At 40.4% G+C, this 19,717-nt stretch overlaps 1 protein-coding gene across 5 annotated transcripts in view; it reads right to left on the reverse strand.

The window, feature by feature from the left end:
• eml4 (EMAP like 4) overlaps nucleotides 1-19,717 on the reverse strand; it is a 301,178-nt gene that overhangs the window by 77,320 nt on the left and 204,141 nt on the right. For all 5 annotated transcript variants that reach the window (XM_043695706.2, XM_043695701.2, XM_043695705.2 and 2 more), the window contains 2 exons: nucleotides 6,577-6,700; nucleotides 2,920-3,069 (listed from right to left, as the gene is read on the reverse strand). In XM_043695706.2, coding sequence (XP_043551641.1) covers nucleotides 2,920-3,069; nucleotides 6,577-6,700 — 274 coding nt within the window. The remainder of the gene's footprint in view (nucleotides 1-2,919; nucleotides 3,070-6,576; nucleotides 6,701-19,717) is intronic.

A 19,717-nucleotide genomic window follows, 5' to 3' on the forward strand; every position in this document is an offset into this window, starting at 1 on the left:
CTGAGAAAATTAATTTCTCTTCATCTGTTTTAATATGATCAGTTGAAGAAACCAGAACTCCAGCAATTTTCAGGACAGGGATTGTAAAGAGTCAAAAGATCAGGGTCCACTTTGATATCAATGACTTAAATTAAGGGATAAAGTCCTGAAAGCGGAGTTTAGGGAGCTAGGAACAAGACTGAAAACCAAAAATTCTAAGACAGTAATCTCATTGCTTGCAGTCCCACATGCAAGTATAGAAATAATATGATTGCACAAATTAACATGTAGGTGGAGTAATGACGCAGGAGGGAGGGCTTTAGATTTCTGGTCAGATGAACCTTTGTGAGGATGGTTACACCTTAGCAGGACTCACACTGTCATGGGTATTTTCTTGTGGGTTAAAGATAGTTTGTCAATGGGTTGGAGCCAGAGAGGTAATACATATAAATTGGTGACAGAAACTTAAGTAAATAGGTATGATCTAGTTGCCATGAAGTAGGCATGGCTGAAGTGTGACCAAGGTTGGAATTTGAATACTCAAGGGCATTTGATATTTAGGAAGGGCAGGCAAAAAATAAAAAAGAACTAAAACTATTATAAAAACATGCGATAACTGGATATTTCAAATTTTGGTCAGCAGTGAACATATAGTGTCTGTTAGTTACTATCGTTATAATTGTCTGCAGTGGTTCCTTGGACAATGACAATATGACTTACAATTATTAGACAGTCAAAACAGTATTCCAGACTCCAAACTTATAAAATTAAAAATTCAGTGCCAAAGAGGTTTTTCATAAGAAATTATGACTTGTCACAATTAGACATTCACACACATTTGAATGAACAAGCCTGTTCCCTGCCATGTTAAATGAATACAGTAAGTACCAGAATGTCATGTTTGAACACAGTCTTTCAAGGTAACAGTGTAATAAATAACATGGAGGAACAGATTAAGTCAGACAGCAACATCCTGATGTTTGTATTTAACAGTACATACAAGTTGTTCTGCTGTAACGCGTGAGGAGAAAGTGAGGTCTGCAGATGCTGGAGATCAGAGCTGGAAATGTGTTGCTGGAAAAGCGCAGCAGGTCAGGCAGCATCCAGGGAACAGGAGAATCGACGTTTCGGGCATAAGCCCTTCTTCAGGAATCCTGAAGAAGGGCTTATGCCCGAAACGTCGATTCTCCTGTTCCCTGGATGCTGCCTGACCTGTTGCGCTTTTCCAGCAACACATTTCCAGCTGCTGTAACGCGTGTTTTGTCAGCATGAATTGGCTATAAAGTGATTGATGAATTGTGGACATTCTTTGTGGACATTGTTTGTGGGCATCTACTGAATGGGTATACAGAGGAACCTCTATTGTCTGAACATGATGGGCAGTATTTCATTCAGATAATTGATCACTCGGTTAACTGATTCAATGCCTGTCCTCTGGGACTCGGAGTTTTCTGAAGTTGGCTTTTTCCTCGCTCTGCCTGACTTACTTCCTCTCTCCATCTCAGGGTTTGTTTCTGAGCAGATACACACTTGTAAGGGACCAGCAGCATTGCTGTAGCCTCTCCCCACTGCTGCTTCCCGTCAATGGGATTGACAGAGTGAGCACTTGCTATGTCCGCTCCCTATTTAGGAGACTAGGCAACACCCCCCCACCCCTGCAATGGAGAGGGCTGCCGAATTGGACACCAACAGCGTTTTTCTTTGGTGGTGGTGGTTGGGGGGGGGGGGGGGAAAGAGAGGGGGTGAATCTCAAAATAACACACACACAGCTGCACACCCAACATGTGGACAAGCCCCCCTTCTGCCCTGTACGGGACAATGTTGGAGAGGTTATCTGGGGAATGGGGGTATAGGGCACACACCTGTGTAGAACTCCAGGGAAAGTGTCGGGTGGTCAGTCATTTGGATTCAGTGCCTGGGTTTCAGGATGGTCCACGACTGTTCTCAGCAGCATTTCAGTAAGCCAAATTCACTTTTAATCATTGTAAGCAAAAGACGTGATCAGTATTGGTAACACCTCTTTAATGTAATGTTTCTATCAGGATCTTGAGATCTTCTTCGAATAATCAAGGCTCCACTGTAATGATTTTGTATTAGCGATCTTCTACCGTGCAATTTTCTATAGCGCAAATTTGCGGGGGAACCCAACTGTCGCGTTATAGCTGAATAACCTGTATACTGATGGCAGTTGTTCTCCTATTGTCATTTTAATACAGCAATTGCTGATGTCTACACCATTATTCTTACTGCAAAACCTGTGTCATGCTCATTCTTTCTGCCTTAACAGAAATGATACTCTTATACAAAGATTACTTTGTAAACACAGCAACTTCTGGTTACAATTATACGTAGTTCTCCCATAACGCTGCAGTTGTGCCACAGTTCCAGCAAAACTTTGCTTAATAGAAATAATGTTCTATGGGAAAAGTGAGGTACAGACCGGCAAAAAATATTGCTCAAAAATCATTCAAGTCTAATGTAAAGTATAGCACAGCCTGAATGAAGGCTGAAATCATATTTATTAACAAAACAAAAGTAAATTTAACTAAAATCCAAGAAAGTTGCTCTCTTATAGTACCTTTCACAGAAAGCTGCTCTGCTGGCAACTGATATTGTGCATGCCCAGAACATCACAGAGACATCGGCACATATGCAGAATGGCACAAAGACTGGCACCAACGTAATGCATGCGCAGACACTAGCGCAGAACCGTAAGAACACCGGTGCATGCACGAAACAGCGCAAAGATTTTGGCTCGCATGTCGGTGCATGCACAGAATGAAGCACATAAACCAATCTCCACAGGAATCGTGCTATTGCCAACGGAGATAAGCATTCTCCAAAATAATGTTCCCTAATTCTTCAGTGACGTTATAGCCAATCGTGCTACCAAAATGCACGTTATCCCAGAACTACCTGCATAAGGGAAAATAAGCTTACCATTTAACACAATCTGTGTGCCCTAGATAATGCCTTTGAGTCCTCTCCTCAACATTGTACAGCACCACAATAGATGCTATAAAATAGATAATTTCTCCAGTTGGGAGGAGGTAGATATTGGAACGACAGTCCCTTCCTCGATAGCCATATCTATTTTCGGTTAGTTAAGGCCGTATTCAAAAGAAATATATTTAATGCACCATGAACTTTGTGCTTAATGACCGAACAAGTCTATCTAGTAAGCAATTGAGTTGTACAGCCTAGAAGAGGCCACTCTGATACAAACATAAAGCAATACAAGTAGCTGCTTCCTTGTGAGAAACAGAGCTCACAATATAATAAATTTCAATCCGAGTCAAATTTTGAAGCAGCGAATTTTATTGAAATGTTCTTGCAAGAAGGGGTGACGAGCAAGTAGCCACGGCAATCCAGAAATCACTCCACAATTTATACAGTTTAATTCTCGGTAGTGGCCCGTTTATCTTATTGGCCTTCAAACCTATCAATATTCCTTGTGTTCTGTCCCTGCCCAGGTGCGCTCCGCCCTTGTTTACTTCTCCCCCTATTCCAAACCAGGCGACCCTCCCCCCTATAAGTGACTTGGTTCGCCTCAGTGCTGACATGAGGGAAATTTGCTGAGCTTGGAATATCTTGATGTTCTTCTTCAACTTATCTATTTGTCTGTAACATCTTCCATTGTATGCAGGCACGTTCCATTCTTGTATGCACATTTTAGCTAACTCAGAAGAAACTATGTATCCCTTTACATAGTCTTTGTTCTTGCATATACATTTTAGCTAACTCAGCTCTTTGCTGAAACAATTATACACTGGTGTAGGTTAGTTCATTCACCTTGCATAAGCAATTATGCTTGCAGAAGTAATACTACTTTACCTATATCCCATATTCCTGAAACTAAATAGCTTGAAAGTACTTACAGTGAAGACAAACTGCTTGTTTTGTAAGAACCCATACAACTGCTTGTTTCGTACGAAAAACTGTTTTTTACCTCACAAGGTTAGAGGTCCCCGGTATCAACCGTTAAATCAGTTCAATATTGGAACTAATCATTGTCAGAACTAAGGAAACTGATTAAAGGGCAGAACTGGAGCCTGCTAGGACCAGAGTTATTTTCTCCTACTTGCTACTACAAACAAACTTTTGCTAAGGAATTAAGGTTGATTGATAACTTCTGCAAAGTAGTTAGAGGTGCATTCATTTAGCATGCGTCCTTGAAAAAAATTCTCTCAGTTTACGAACTGTCTAATGAACATGAAGTTTGCAAGACCGCTGTGTGCTGGGAAAAGTTCTTGTGGTGTAAAATGGAATAGCGAAGTGGGTCTTGTGATTCATTCTGAATCTTGCTTGATAACAAGTCTGGGTCGATTGATTACTATGGGGGGATGAGATCAAAACGGATGTATTGGGAAGATAATGCAAGATGTTTGAAGTGGATAACCTCAATAGAAGGAGACAGAAAGGCCATTTGTCTTTAATGTTCACCATGCAAAATACTTGTGCGCAGATGGAGAGTGCAGGATAGTGAAGCTATTGCAGGGTTCATAGATTCACCTAGTTTTGGAGAGAGGAAGGGCTGTCTGGGATGACCCTCAGTGAAAACTAATTCAGGGATTAGAAATTATCAGCTGGCAAAAGAGAAAGGAAGTAAGGCATCAGGGACTCAGGTTATGTTTGGACTTTTTTTTAAAGAGAATCCTGTTCAATTAAGGGACAGAAGAGAGTATAACCATGGAGATGAATTGTCGGTTATTTAAAAGTTGAACGGAGCATCTTTTCTGTTGTTTAGAGTATAAATTACTTATTGAAGTGAGAGATGGTGGTTTTAGTTTATTACAGAAGTCTTAGTGAATTCTTGTGAAATCTTTTCAGTCAATGGAAATTCAAGTATCTTTTTAAAAGCTTTGGCCTCTATTAGAATTTTACCAACTGAAGTGTGGTTTTTAAAACCTTATTTTCCTCAAAGAATTTTATTTTAACAAATAGTATTGTTACTTAATAGGAGTAGTTATAATCTACAAGACTGGCAATGGGTTTATTTTTTGATGTAAGAACAATGTTTCTGAACAAGTGTCAAACACCCTTATGACTCGACAGGATTATCAAAGATTATCTACAAATCCTTTCACTGACTTGCTTCATATCTCTCCTGTACCATTTATTCCTCTAACCTCATCACCTTTACTCTACCAATTCTAGTTCAAAGGACAAAGTTGTCATTTGCCTCAGCCCTTGTCCCTACCAATCTGACATTAAGCCTCTTCAGTTGTCCCTTTTAAAAAAAAAACTCATTCATTTGATATGGGCATTGCTGGCTAGCGTTTATTGCTTGTCCCTAGTTGCCCTTGAAGGTGGTAGCAAGCTGCCTTTTTGAACTGCTGCAGTTGTGTGCTATACATAGACCTGCAATGCTCTAAAGGAAGGAATTCTAGCATCTCAACCCAGGACACTGAAGGAACCATGATATATTTCCAAGTCAGGATGGTGAGTGACTTGGATTGGGAACTTTCAGGTTGTGGGGTTCCCATGTCTCTGTTGCTCTTGTCCTTCTAGATGGAAGTGGTTGTGGGTTTGCAAGGCAGTGTCTAAAGACTTTTGATGAATTTCTGCAGCACATTGTGTAGATAGTACACACTGTTGCTACTGAGTATCAATGCTGGAGGGAACGAATGCTTATTGATGTGGTTCCAATCTAAGCAGTCTACTTTTTCCTGGATGATGTTGAGCTTTTTTTTTGATTGTTGGAGCTGTACCTATTTGGCTACTGGGGAGTATTCCTTCACACGCCTGACTTGTGCCTTTTAGACAGTAGACAGGCTTTGGGGAGTCAGGAGGGGAATTACTTGCTGCAATATTCCTAACTTCTGATATGCTCTTGAGCCACTATATTCAGAAAGTGGGACCAGTTCCTGGTTAACGGTGATCCCTAAAATGGTGATAGTGGGGACTTCAATTATGGTAACACCACTGAATGTCAAGAGTCGATGGTTAAATGGTCTCTTGTCGGAGGTGATCATTGCCTGGCGTTTGTGTGGTGCAAATATTACGTGCCACTTGTAAGTCCAAGCCTGGATATTGTTCAGGCCTTGTTGCATTTGAACACGGACTGCTTCAGTATGCAGAGAGTTGTGAGTGGCACTGAACATTGTGCAATCATTAGCAAACACCCCCACTTCTAAACTTATGATGAAAGGTCATTGATGAGGCAGTTGAAGATGGTAAGGCCTCTTTTATGAAAGTTTTCAATGCACTTTAGCTAACTGCAGTAACAGAGGGCGGAATTTGATTTTAATATATTGAATGCTCTTGTGCCACAATGGTTATGGAAAACTAAGCAAGTGGAAGCTGAGATAAAGATGGAGTGAAAATGCTTGAAAAATGGAGATGGGCAGTCTATGAGTCGTGCAGAGACAATAGTAAACAAAAGAACAGGACAGTCCTGAACAGGTCATTTCACTCCTGAGTAAATTAAGGTACCACCACCACGATGTATCAATGTGAGATTCCACTTTACACCAAAACATATCTAAATTTCTGACTGGTATACAAATATATACAATGCAAAGTGATTAAGGGCCCATTAATTGTCTTCTATATTCGTGTGATTGCAAACATATTTCCAAAAAAAGTCAAGGATACACCCACTCCAGCTTTAGCTTCTCAGAAGGCAGTTCTGACTTCATTTCATCATAATTTGATACATCCGAAGGAATGTACATTGTGATAGGACGTCCACGCATGAACATCTTGATCATATCTCCCTCTGTTCAAAATAAAAAATATCTTGTTAGCTTTAAAATGATTTAATTGTTTTGTAATAGGATAGGATAGTATTTTGTGCTACAAGCAATGCAAATTACTTGACTATTCGTAAAGATAAAAATCACAACATCAGGTTATAGTCCAACAGGTCTAACTAGAAGCTCTAGCTTTCGGAGCGCTGCTTCTTCATCAGGTGGTTGTGGAGTACACAATTGTAAGACACAGGATTTATAGCAAAAGTTTACAGTGTGATGTAACTGAAATTATACATTGAAAAATGCCTCGATTGTTTGTTGAGTGTCTCATCTGTTAGAATGACCACGATACCTTGCTCAAAAACTGCATGAATTCATGTAAGACTGTGAACTCACTTTTTAGATTAGAATCAGTCTAAACATTATGGCACAGATAGGGAGCACGGGGGGCTAACACCTTCAACATCTCAACATCTTATCTGGCTGACACCAATTGTTACAGTTAACCTTGCGAATGTAACTTTTAAAAAAAGTTTGTGATTTAAATATGAAAGAAGTGAAACTATCATGGTCATTCTAACAGATGAGAGACTTAACAAACAGTCAAGGTACTTTTCAATGTATAATTTCAGTTACATCACACTGTAAACTTTTGTTATAAATTCTGTGTCTTACAATTGTGTCCTCCACAACCACCTGAAGGAGCGGCGCTCCAAAATCTAGTACTTCCAATTAAACCTGTTGGACTATATCTGGTGTTGTGTGATTTTTAACTTTGTACACCCCAGTCCAACAACAGCATCTCCAAATCATAAAGATAAAGCAGCAGTTAGGCACTTAAATGTGTCACAATACAAATAGCTAAATCTTGGATCATGACATTTGAAACCATTTAACAATGTTACACTTCATACAAACCACCTAAGTTGGCAATTTGTTGTGATCTAAATCTGTTTCTTTTTAAATGGAGCAAATTACTTTGAGCTATCATCACTTAACTGAGAAATATCAACCTTCTACAGAGAATAACCTTCCATAGATTGATTTCTGGCTTTGCCACAGAATGTGATCTGGTTTCTTTAATTTTCAAAAGAAGAAAGGATAATGTTGTAAGCCTCTAGGTAACTTCAGGAGTACTATTCTTACATTTAAATGGAAAAATGATGTGTAATGCCACCATTGATTTAATGAACGTAAAGGGCTACGAAAACATCACAGCCAGAAATTTCTGACTTACTGATTTGAAATGGACAAGTTGAGTAAAACAGCATAAAAGCCCAAATTAGATATGCACCACATACAGATCAGTTAAAAGCAGGGATAGGTCAAGGAGGAAAATCTAAATCTTTGAGCCCAGATGGCTGGAAGAATGGCTGTCAAAGCCAGGATGGGGTGGGGTGGGGCAGAGATATGTAAGAGATCACAACTGGAAAAAGGCAGAGCTCTTAAATGGTTGTCATGTTGGAGTTGTTGCAAAGATGGGAAGGGATAAGATCTGAACATGAGGATGAGAATTTACACAAAATAAAATCGATTTGCTGGTGCAATGCAAGCAATGCCAGCAAAACAGAGAGCTGATGGGTGAGAGTAGAACGGAGTCCAAGTTTCAATACAAAGATGGACAATCGTACTAGGATGGAAATAGGCAGCCTTTAAGATGAAGAGGAAATTTATCTCATGGCTAAACAGGATGTTGAGGTTGCCAAAAGCTTTGTTCAGGGTGAGCCAATGATTAGGAAACAGATTTATGATAGGTGTCCAAAGAAAATAGCTTTAATCTTCTATCAGCTGAATGTCAAAAAAAATTACAATTCAACCAGAATTGAATGCAACACCAGTCTGAGAAAAGAGGAAATTTGTTCTATATCTTATCAATTAAATTCAGATGATGAAAATCTATTCGTTAATCTGTCATGACCCAATAAGTTTTCTATTTCTGCAGGTAAACAGCCAAACTACTTTGTTATTTATGCCAACATTAAACTAGGTAAGCACCATGCAATTAGGATGTGAAATGAGGAAAATGCCATCCGAAATACAAAAGAAATGCCTCTACTTCAGCCCATATTTTACTTCCCAAGTAGGAAACCATTGGTTTAATACATCTGGTACATTTGTAAAGTGCAGCCTCTGAGCATAGATTGACTAGAGAATAAATGAAAAGGAGGTGGTACAGAAAATGAATTGAAAGTTGGGATGTCATACAGTGTTGCATAGACAAACATTTAAAAATGCCAATATTAATTTAATTTGATGAATACAAATCTAAAGAATTCCTTTAATGAGTAACAAACATCAAAACCTGAATAATGAAATTTATATTGCTGATTTTTTTCAAAAATTCGACAAGTTAAAAGGATGCTGAAAATTATGAAAAAGTTAAATCAATGAAATTTAGTTTAATGAGAAAGTTCAGGTATTCACATCATCTGAATGATTACATACAGTGATACTTTCCAAATCAGTTGAAGTGCAAATGAATATTTAATTTCATTATTGTAACAAAGATATTTAGGTTTAGTAAATAAGTCCTAAGTATGCAAGAGGCGTGCAGGCATATGCATGCATACTTCACAAGTCATTTTACAGCATTTCATATTAAATTAGTACAATTTTATTAAAACTATTTTGATTACTGCTTTAATAGTATTCCTTCAAAATTCACCAATGTACGAGTTAGACTGACTTGAGATATTACATAAGAAATAGCATAACAAACTTAGTTCCACAGATTTCAAAGACTGCCATTATTAAATGTACCCATTACCTTGTATGCAACTAGATATCAAACTAATTCCACTATAGATGAAGTTCGAAACATGAAGAATGATTAGAAATAAGAATAATCTAGAATAACTGGAAAAACACTGACATTACTGGTGCAACAGTTAATGCATTAGTAAATTATTTAAAATGTTAAGATTTGTTATTGCAAGCTCTTTGACAACTTGTCAAACACGGTGGCCCAGTGGTTAGCACTGCTGCCTCACAGCGCCTGTAGACCCGGGTTCAATTCCCGACTCAGGCGACTGACTGTGTGGAGTTTGCACATTCTCCCCGTGTCTGCGTGGGTTTCCTCCGGGTGCTCCGGTTTCCTCCCACAGTCCAAAGATGTGCGGGTCAGGTGAATTGGCCATGCTAAATTGCCCGTAGTGATAGGTTAAAGGGGTAAAGGTAGGGGTATGGGTGGGTTGCGCTTCGGCGGGTCGGTGTGGACTTGTTGGGCCGAAGGGCCTGTTTCCACACTGTAAGTAATCTAATCTAATCTAATCTTGTCATAACCAGCATTTAAATGTTGGCGTACATTGATATTCAGGTCATAGTACGTTCAAGAAATTCAATATGATCAGGGCAAGTTGGAATGTGGAAACTCAGTCTTTGAAGAAAGCTAAAGATCGATAAGTTTTGAATACCAGTGACATAAAATAATTTTGTAGATAGTGTGGGCAAAAGGCATTAAAGTGTTTGACCAGCTATGATCATGTTGAATGCAGAAGGCCCAACAGCTTGAATGGCCTACTCCTACGTTCTACACCCAAATAGCACATAGAAGTAAAGGACGGTGTTAAACTTCTTCAGTATGGATATATTTAGGTGTGAAAGAAATTCTTATGTATAATGGTATTTTCAAAGATCACATACATATTAATGGTGTGGAATAAGCACGGGGTAGGTGGTTAGTACTTATTCCATGAAAAATATGGTTCTCTTGGAAACGTTAACTTGTTTATTCACTCGTGGGATGTGGGCATTGCTCACCAGGCTCGCATCAATTGGCCACCCATTAATGCCCTTCAGAAGGTGACGGTGAGCTGCCTTCTTGAACTGCTGCAATCCACGTGCTGTAGGTAGACTCACAATGCTGTTAGGAATTCCAGGATTCTGACTCAGCAACACTGTAGGAACTGAGATATGTTTCCAAGTCAAAATGGTGAGTGGCTTGGAGGGGAACTGGCAGATACTGGTGTTCCCACGTATTTGTTGCCCTTGTCTTGCTGAATGATAGTGATCATGGTTTGGAAAGTGCTGAGTAAGGATCATTGGTGAATTTCTGTTGATGGTACACACTGCTACTACTGTCTATCAGTAGTAGAAAGACTGGATGCTTGTGGATGGTGCCAATCAAGCGGGTTGCTTTATCCTGAAGTCAAGCTCGAATGTTGTTGGATCTGCACTCATCCAGGCAAGTAGGGAGTGTTCCACCACACTCCTGACTTGTGCTGTGTAGATGGTGGACAGTCTTTGGAGAGTCAGGTGGTGAGTTAACTAGCACAAGACATAGAGGGTACCTCATGCTGAAAAAACTTATTTGGACATGTAAGGTATCATTAAAACTGAACTTGACTGCTCAACTTGCTAATTTCTTAAATTCAGTGAATACAGATTAAGAAAATGGAAGCATATTCATATTACCAGGTTATTGCAATATGGTGCAAATGTAGTTGGCTTCCTTCTTTGCTCCATTCACAAATAAGGTGTCATGAAAAACCACATAAAAGCTACACTTTAAGCATAGAGCTATCTATAAAATAGTCTGTAGCACCAAATCTCTCCAAACATTACTTTGAGATCCACAGGCATTTATGTGGATTTCTTATCTATAGTACCTGTGTCTAAGTAAAAGTGCACAGAATAAAACTGCCACAGTTCAGCACTCGGTTCAGAAAGCAGAAGCTGTGAAAAAGGTTCGACTTATCATAAGTTGGAAACTTGGGTTCTAAAGAACAGAAAATATCTTCGGCTTTAAGTTTGAGTTGCATTTCTATATTGTGTGTCAATATGGGAAGGCCATGACATTAGTATCGTTTTTGAGTTCTGCGAATGGTACTGTGACTTCTGGAGACTTGTTTACATGCATTTAAATTAGATTTTTTTTTAAAAAGGCCCTTGAGGTGATTCCTGAAGAAGGGCTCATGCCCGAAACGTCGATTTCCCTGCTCCTTGGATGCTGCCTGACCTGCTGCGCTTTTCCAGCAACACATTTTCAGCTCTGATCTCCAGCATCTGCAGTCCTCACTTTCTCCTTGAGGCGAATAGTCAGTACATTCAAAATGAAGGTAGAAGAAAGAAAAATAAATGGGCTTTTGCCATACAATACAGTGTCCCATTGTATAGGGAACAAAGACAGACTCAGTCAGGTCAGGGAGTATGTATTTAGCTTCAGTTAGAGCAAACAGGTGCTGCTGCTTCAGAACTTACCAAAGGTCAGGGCTAGAGAACTGTTTGAGTGGTTTAAGAGAAAAAACATTTTGAGTTCTGAAAGAGGGCCACTGGAAAAGTTAAACGATTTCTCTACACAGATGCTGCCAAGCCTACTGAACTTTAAAGTGGATATAGGATGACCCTTTACTGAGATTTAATATGTGTAGCCTGACTGGGTGGAGGAGGGCACTGAGGAGGGAGTTGGGCTGTTATCTGAAAAGGGAAAGTGTGCAGGAGAATGGCACAGAGTTGTATATCACGGACACAGACCCAACCAGTCCATGCCAACCACAAAGAGCCAGTGGGCCAAATGCCCTATCATGTTGCTGAAAGTAAAAGGGCTGAAGCTCTATTTCTGATTTTTGTTTGAAGTCTGCTTTGAAAACTTCTATAGGTCCTTTTTGTTTTAAAACTTTGTGGGGAAACTTTTATGTTCTGTCCATATAATGGCAGCGTCCTGTGAATGCCATGATGAACAAATAAGTGTAAAACGATAATCTACAAACCAGGTATTACTGAGATCTGACAGAGCGAATATTACAGCAACTGGTATAATAAAGCAATGCTTGAGCATGGAATCCAACCTCATGCCATATAAAGGGAATTTGAAATCTAGCAGTTGAGGCTACCTTGTTGAATGATTTTAAAGGCAAAGATTTTTGAACAGGAAAGGAATTAAGGATTATAGTGAGTGGGTGGTCAAGTGGAGATGAGTCTATGAAGAGTCCTATTGAATGGCACAGCAGCTTGGGGGGGGCCAGTCGGCCAACTCCTGCTCCTAGTTCTTATGCATTGCTGCCCTTGTGAAAACAAGTGGTACCATTTTACCAAGTCAGAGTTGAACAATTCTATAAAGCAGGTAAAAATTAGACTGCAGATGCTGGAAACCAGTCTAGATTAGAGTGGTGCTGGAAAAGCACAGCAGGTCAGGCAGCATCTGAGGAGCAGGAAAATTGACAGTTTGGGCAAAAGCCCTTCATCAGGAATAGAGCATTACAACTGCAGAAAACACAAGTTTTAATTTTTTTTTTTATAAATCCAATGGACTATAAATGTGTTCAAATTGCAGCAGAATTAGCAGATATAAAATTGGCTTTCTCAAATCCTATTGTAATTCTTTTTGTAGCAAGAACTTGCAGATGTTAAAATAAATCCATAAACATGCTGCAATGAGCCTGAGACACATCTTAAGGGCTTTCTTTTCTTCCTTGTTTGCTCCATTTCCCATTGAATAATTGTCAATAAAATATTTAATTGTGAACTCACTGACTCCCACAGCTACCTGAACTAAACATCCTCAAATGTTACACCTTCTAAGTATGCAATTGCATTTACCCAATTCCTCCATCACATCTGTTCCAATGAGGCTTTTACAATCCATATTTTTGATACATCTTTCATTTTCTAAACCAGGAAATCTACTTCTCTCTCCTGCAAGCTGGGTTATCAGAGTTCTCGAACATATTTCCTGTACATCTGCTTTCATCCCTTCCCATCTTTCTAAGAAAGAAAGGGTGACTCATTCTCATCTTATCTGCTACCAGCCTCCACAATCAAAGGATCATCCTTTATTACTTCTGCCAACATCACTAAACATATCTTCCCTCCCTTTTCTTATCAGGATTTCTAAAGAAGCATCCCTTCACCATCACCCCAAATGCCCTATCCCCATTGCGACTTTCGAGCATTGCCTCAAGTCTCTAGTCACTTAATATCTTCCATATCCAGTCCTATCACAAACTTTGTTTTATTCTTTTTCCCAGCCCATCCCACTTCACCCATATAAAGCTGATACATTTCAAACATACTTCCAAGTTGATGAAAAATCATAAAACAAAACATTAACACTTTCTTTTCCCTTCACACATGCTACTAGGCCTGTTGGGTCTTTCTTGAATTTTAAACATTGCTGAAAAGAGATACAAGTTGTTGAAGTTTTCCACTTAAGTTGTCATATGTGCCTTTGTACTGACAAGTGCACGGTGAAGAGCTTCTATAATGCCTCCCTTTCCATCAATATTTCAGTTCTGTTACCAAGTGACTATAGTATTTCCTGTTTTTACTTTAAAACGCCTGGATCCACAGCATTTTGCTTTTGTTTACATCTTAAAAGGTATTCAGAACTTTGGAATGCTACATGGTAATAATGGGCATTAGAAACAGAATGGTGGGGGACTTACATTTTCCAATGAAGATTTCCATTAAGTTAATGAGCACGAACATCACTCAAAATTGAGCAAATCAATTACATACTTATTTTGTATACTTAGAATATTTCGGTTTAATTCAGAAAGTATCATATTAATACTTGGGCTACAAACATTCCCTTGATTCTCATCTCCAGATGATAATGGTGCACAAAAGAATCATCAAGATTGATACTGTAGTCCTCAATCCCGGCTGTGCTGTTAAGAGACAAGCGACTTGAGGCAATGGTGAAGGGATGCTTCTTTAGACATCAGCCTGCAATAAGGAACAGGTCAGCTGACTGAGCATTAAATGCACGCTCAGAGTATTAAAGCTTGTATAGGTGTTGAGTGTTATAAAGTCATGCTTTACATCAAAAACTTCACTTATTGAGATGAAACTATTAGTTGAGATTTAAAAGACGGAACAACAGCTCTTCAATGTCTTAAAACAGCAAATAAGATGGCCAACATGATTGTGCCCCACAAATTCTAAAGTCATTATAAAACAGAGCTGAGGATTAATCATGTGTCTCCTAACCACAGAGCTGAAAACAAAGTGCTTTGACCTTTGGGTAACAGGTCAGATGATGAGTAGTGATAACCAGCTAACCTGCTTCTGCTTCGCAAACTATTTTTCTTTAGGCCACCAAGCAAATGCACCGAAAAGGACTAAATCAGTTGCAGATTGAAAATGAAAAGTTCTGGTAACATTGTCATGGCCCCATTGAAACATGCAAGATTCTGAGGAAACAAAAACAAATTGCTGGAAACCTCAGCATGTGTGGCAGAAGAAATCAGTTACCCTTCTTCAGAATACCTAGGAAACGTAGTTTTGATTAATGCCGAAGATGGCCGGGGGGGGGGGGGGGGGGGGAAGAACGTAGGAGAGGAGAACACGGAGGATTAGGAGTAAACATTAGGTGGAGATAAGTGCCTGAAGAGAGAGAAGAACAGAACAGTTGAACAGACAAAGGAGTGGATAACAGTCAGCCTAGGAGAATGAATGGTTGCTAATGGGACTATTAGTGGCTAACAATAGGTAGTGTATAATAGCAACCATGGCATAACAAGGCCTGATGTGTGGGGTTGGTTAAGGACTTGGGGGAATGTGCCTTGAGTCCTAAAATTGATTATACCCTTTTGGACTCTATCGAGTTAGAGTTACCAAGCAGAAAATGATGTACTGTTCTTTGAACTCGTGCTGAGCTTCCCTGGTTCACTGTAGCAAGCCTGAGGCAGAGGAGATGTTGGCCTCAGGATGGTGTACTGAAATGGTAAACAACTGGAAACTTCAGGGTCTTTTTGCAGCCAGAATGCAGGTGTTCTGTAAAACTGTTACCCAATCCACACTGCATTTCCCCAATGATGAGGAGACCACATTGTGAGCAGCAAATGCAGTAGATTTAGGTTGAGTGAAGTGCAGGTAAAGCACTGCTTCACCTCAAGGTGTTTGTCTGGATTCTTGGATTCTGAACTGGGAGGAAATAAACAGGCATTCTGGATTAGTGGTGCTGGAAGAGCACAGCAGTGCAGACAGCATCCAAGGAGCAGTAAAGTCGACGTTTCGGGCAAAAGCCCTTCACCACTAATCCAGAATATGGTTTCCAGCATCTGCAGTCATTGTTTTTACTTAATGGAAATAAACAGGCATTCTGGATTAGTGGTGCTGGAAGAGCACAGCAGTGCAGACAGCATCCAAGGAGCAGTAAAGTCGACGTTTCGGGCAAAAGCCCTTCACCACTAATCCAGAATATGGTTTCCAGCATCTGCAGTCATTGTTTTTACTTAATGGAAATAAACAGGCAGGTGTTCCACCTCCTGCAACTACAGTGGAAGCTGCTGTGGGGCGGTGTGTCCCCCAGTGTCTGTGTGTGCATGCGTCTCTCCGTTGGGATTGAAGAAGATCGGTCCAGGTTGTCCTAGAGGAAACTGTCTTTGCAGAAGGCTGACAAGGGAGAGGAGGGTAATGTGCAGCTCATAGTGGCATTCCACTGGAGGTGGCAGAAATGACAGCTAATAATCCTCTGGCTGTGGATGTTGGTAGGATGGTAGGCTTATAAACCAAGCAGACACAGGTGCCAAGAGCGGCAGGGTGGCTCAGTGGTTAGTACTGTTGCCTCACAGTGCCAGGGACTGAAGTTTGATTCCAGCCTCGAGTGACTGTCTGTGTGGAGTTTGCACATTGCCCCCGCATCTGCATGAGTTTCCTCCCACAATCCAAAGATGTGCAGGTCAGGTAATTAGCTGTGCAAAACTGTCCATAGTATTAGGTGCATTAGTCGGGGTAAAACACATGGAAATAAGTCTGGGTGGGTTACTCTTTGGAGGTCGGTGTGGACTTGTTAAGCCAAATGGCCTGTTTCCACACTGTAGGGAATCTAATCTAAAAATCACAGTGGTTAGTACTGCTGCCTCACAATGCCAGGGAACTGGGTTGGATTCCAGCCTTGGTTGACTGCCTGCGTGGTGTTTGCACATACCTCCAAATGCTCCAAGTTCAAATATGTGCAGCTTAGGTGGATTGGCCATGCTAAATTGTCTATAGTGCCCAGGGATGTACAGGTTAGCTGGGTTAACTATGGTAAGTGTAGGGTATAGGGGATTGAATGGGATAGGATGCTCTTCAGAGGGTTGATGCAGACTCAATGGGTCAAATGGCCTCTACCTGCACTGTGGAGCTTCTATGATTACGATTGCATGTAAAAGAGATGCAAACAAAGCATGACGCTCAGTCAGTAACTTCATTCACTTTCCCTTTCCATTCTTTATGGAAGCTTGAGCTCTGCCTGTTTTTGGTCATTTATATGACTATGGGACAGTGTTTATAAGATTTAACCTAGCAGTTACTTACTCAATGAAACCAATGCATATCAACATCTTTAAACTCATCTTAACACAGAAAGACCATCAGATTCAGTCTGAAATTATTCAAGGTATCAATCTACTGAACAAGTGTACCACTTGTTGGGGGTGGCACGGTGGCTCAGTGGTTAGCACTGCTGCCTCACAGCACCTGGGTCCCAGGTTCGATTCCAGCCTCGGGCGACTGTGTGGAGTTTGCACATTCTCTGCGTGGGTTTCTTCCCACAGTCCAAAGATGGGCAAGTCAGGTGAATTGGCCATGCTAAATTGCCCATGCTAAATTGCCCATAGTGTCAGGTGCTTTAGTGGGAGGGAAATGAGTCTGGGTGTAGACTGGTTGGGCTGAATCGCCTGTTTTCACACTGTAGGGAATCTAATCTAATCACTGATTTGTTTGGACTTTTAAAACTTCTTTACCTATTCTTCCACATTGCAATTATTCGCTTTTAAAGCATTACAAAACGAAACTGTCCACGTTCATTATTCACAGTCACAGCAATGAAACACCACTGTTTTGGCAGACATACACTTCACACAAAAACCCGATCATGGTCAAACAAAAAGAGGAAACCAAACAAGTCCACTCCGCTTTGTGCATGGGAAATCTTGTCTCGTGAACTTGATTGAGTTTTTTGAACAAGTAACGAAAAGGATTGATGAGGGCAGAGCAGTGAATGTGATCTATATGGATAAAAGCAAATTATTGCGGATGCTGGAATCTGAAACCAAAAGAGAAAATGCTGGAAAATCTCAGCAGGTCTGGCAGCATCTGTAAGGAGAGAAAAGAGCTGACGTTTCAAGTCTAACTGACCCTTTGTCAAAGCTTTGACAAAGAGTCAGTTAGACTCGAAACTTCAGCTCTTTTCTCTCCTTACAGATGCTGCTAGACCTGCTGAGACTTCCCAGCATTTTCTCTAGTGATCTATATGGACTTCAGTAAGGCGTTCAACAAGGTTCCTCGTGGTAGACTGGGTAGCAAGGTTAGCTCTCACAGAATACAGAGAAAAGTAGTCATTTGGATACAGAACTGGCTCGAAGGTAGAAGTCAGAGTGTGGTGGTGGGAGGTTGGTTTTCAGACTGGAGGCCTGTGACCAGTGGAGTGCCACAAGGATTGGTGCTGGGTCCACTGCTTTTCGTTATTTATATAAATGATTTGGATGTGAACATAGGAGGTATAATTAGTAAATTTGCAGATGACACCAAAATTGGAGGTGTAGTGGACAGCAAAGAAGGTTGTCTCAGATTACAACAGGACCTTGATCAAATGGGCCAGTGGGCTGAGGAGTGGGAGTGGCGGATGGAGTTTAATTTAGATAAAATGTGAGGTGCTGCATTTTGGAAAGGTAAATCAGAGCAGAACTTATACACTTAATGGTAAGGTCCTGGGGAGTGTTGCTGAACAAAGACCTTGGAGTGCAGGCTCATAGCTCCTTGAAAGTAGAGACACAGGTTGATAGGATAGTGAAGGTGGTGTTTGGTAATGCTTTCCTTTATTGGTCAGAGTATTGAGTACAGGAGTTGGGAGATCATGTTGCGGCTGTACAAGGCATTGGTTAGGCCACTGTTGGAATATTGCGTGCAATTCTGGTCTCCTTCGTATCAAAAAGATGTTGTGAAACTCAAAAGGGTTCAGAAAAGATCGACAAGGATGTTGCCAGGGTTGGAGGATGTGAGCTATAGGGGGAGGCTGAATAGGCTGGGGCGGTTTTCCCTGAAGCTTCGGAGGCTGAGGGGTACCTTATAGAAGTTTGTAAAATCATGAGGGGCATGGATAGGATAAATAGACTAGGCCTTTTGCCTGGGGTGGGTGAGTCCAGGACTAGAGGTTTACGGTGAGTGGGGAAAAATTTAAAAGGGACATAATGAGCAACTTTTTCACGCAGAGGGTAATGTGTGCGTGGAATGAGCTGACAGAGGAAGTGGTGGAGGCTGGCACAATAACAGCATTAAAAAGACATTTGGTTGGGTATATAAATAGGAAGTATTTAGAAGGATATGGGCCGGGTGCTGGCAGGTGGGACTAGATTGGGTTGGGATACCTGGTCGGCATGGACGGGTTGGACCGAACAGTCTATTTCCATGCTGTATATCTCTATGACTTTATGACTCTATGACTCTAAATGAGACTACATTAGGTTAGGAAATCTCGTCAGCATTGACAAGTTGGACTGAAGGGTCTGTTTCTGTACTATATATCTCTATAATTCTATGACTTAAGTGTAAAACTGATGCCCTTCAAATATTTAAAATTAGTATCAAAATGAAGCTGCAATGTATTCAAGAACATAATACATATTTTTGCTTCTGCGACTTATTTGTTAGCAGTTTCTATCGGTATCTGTTATTTTTCCATTCATACATTTTGAATTGTGTTGCTATGTCAGAAAGACTTTTCAGTCAAATATAGCTAGATTTATTAATTAAGTTCAAATTTAAATGTTGGAATGAGATTATAACTTACGACTCCCTTTTGTTTTACCAGTAGTCAGGCTAACAAATACAGGTATACACAAACACTTATGGAACAATTATTCTTGTCTGCACCTAACGTCAATGACATCAAATGTCGTTGCGAGAAGCTGGACGTGTGGGCTAAGAGATTACAGAAGCAGACTAATGGAAGAAGTCTAAAACAAGACGGTCAGTCAATGAGTTGGAGGGGGTGGTGTTTGGGATTAGTCATCATAGTTGCAGAGGAAAGCAGATATCTAGGCTTCCTAGTACGAAGACAGATTAAATTAAGGTTTATGATTTGCAACAGGAAAACATCACAAAACTGCACATATAGC

Source organism: Chiloscyllium plagiosum, unplaced genomic scaffold, assembly GCF_037043375.1.
Source record: "Chiloscyllium plagiosum isolate Xiang-an unplaced genomic scaffold, Cpla_swu_hap1 HiC_scaffold_10, whole genome shotgun sequence".
Taxonomy (NCBI): domain Eukaryota; kingdom Metazoa; phylum Chordata; class Chondrichthyes; order Orectolobiformes; family Hemiscylliidae; genus Chiloscyllium; species Chiloscyllium plagiosum.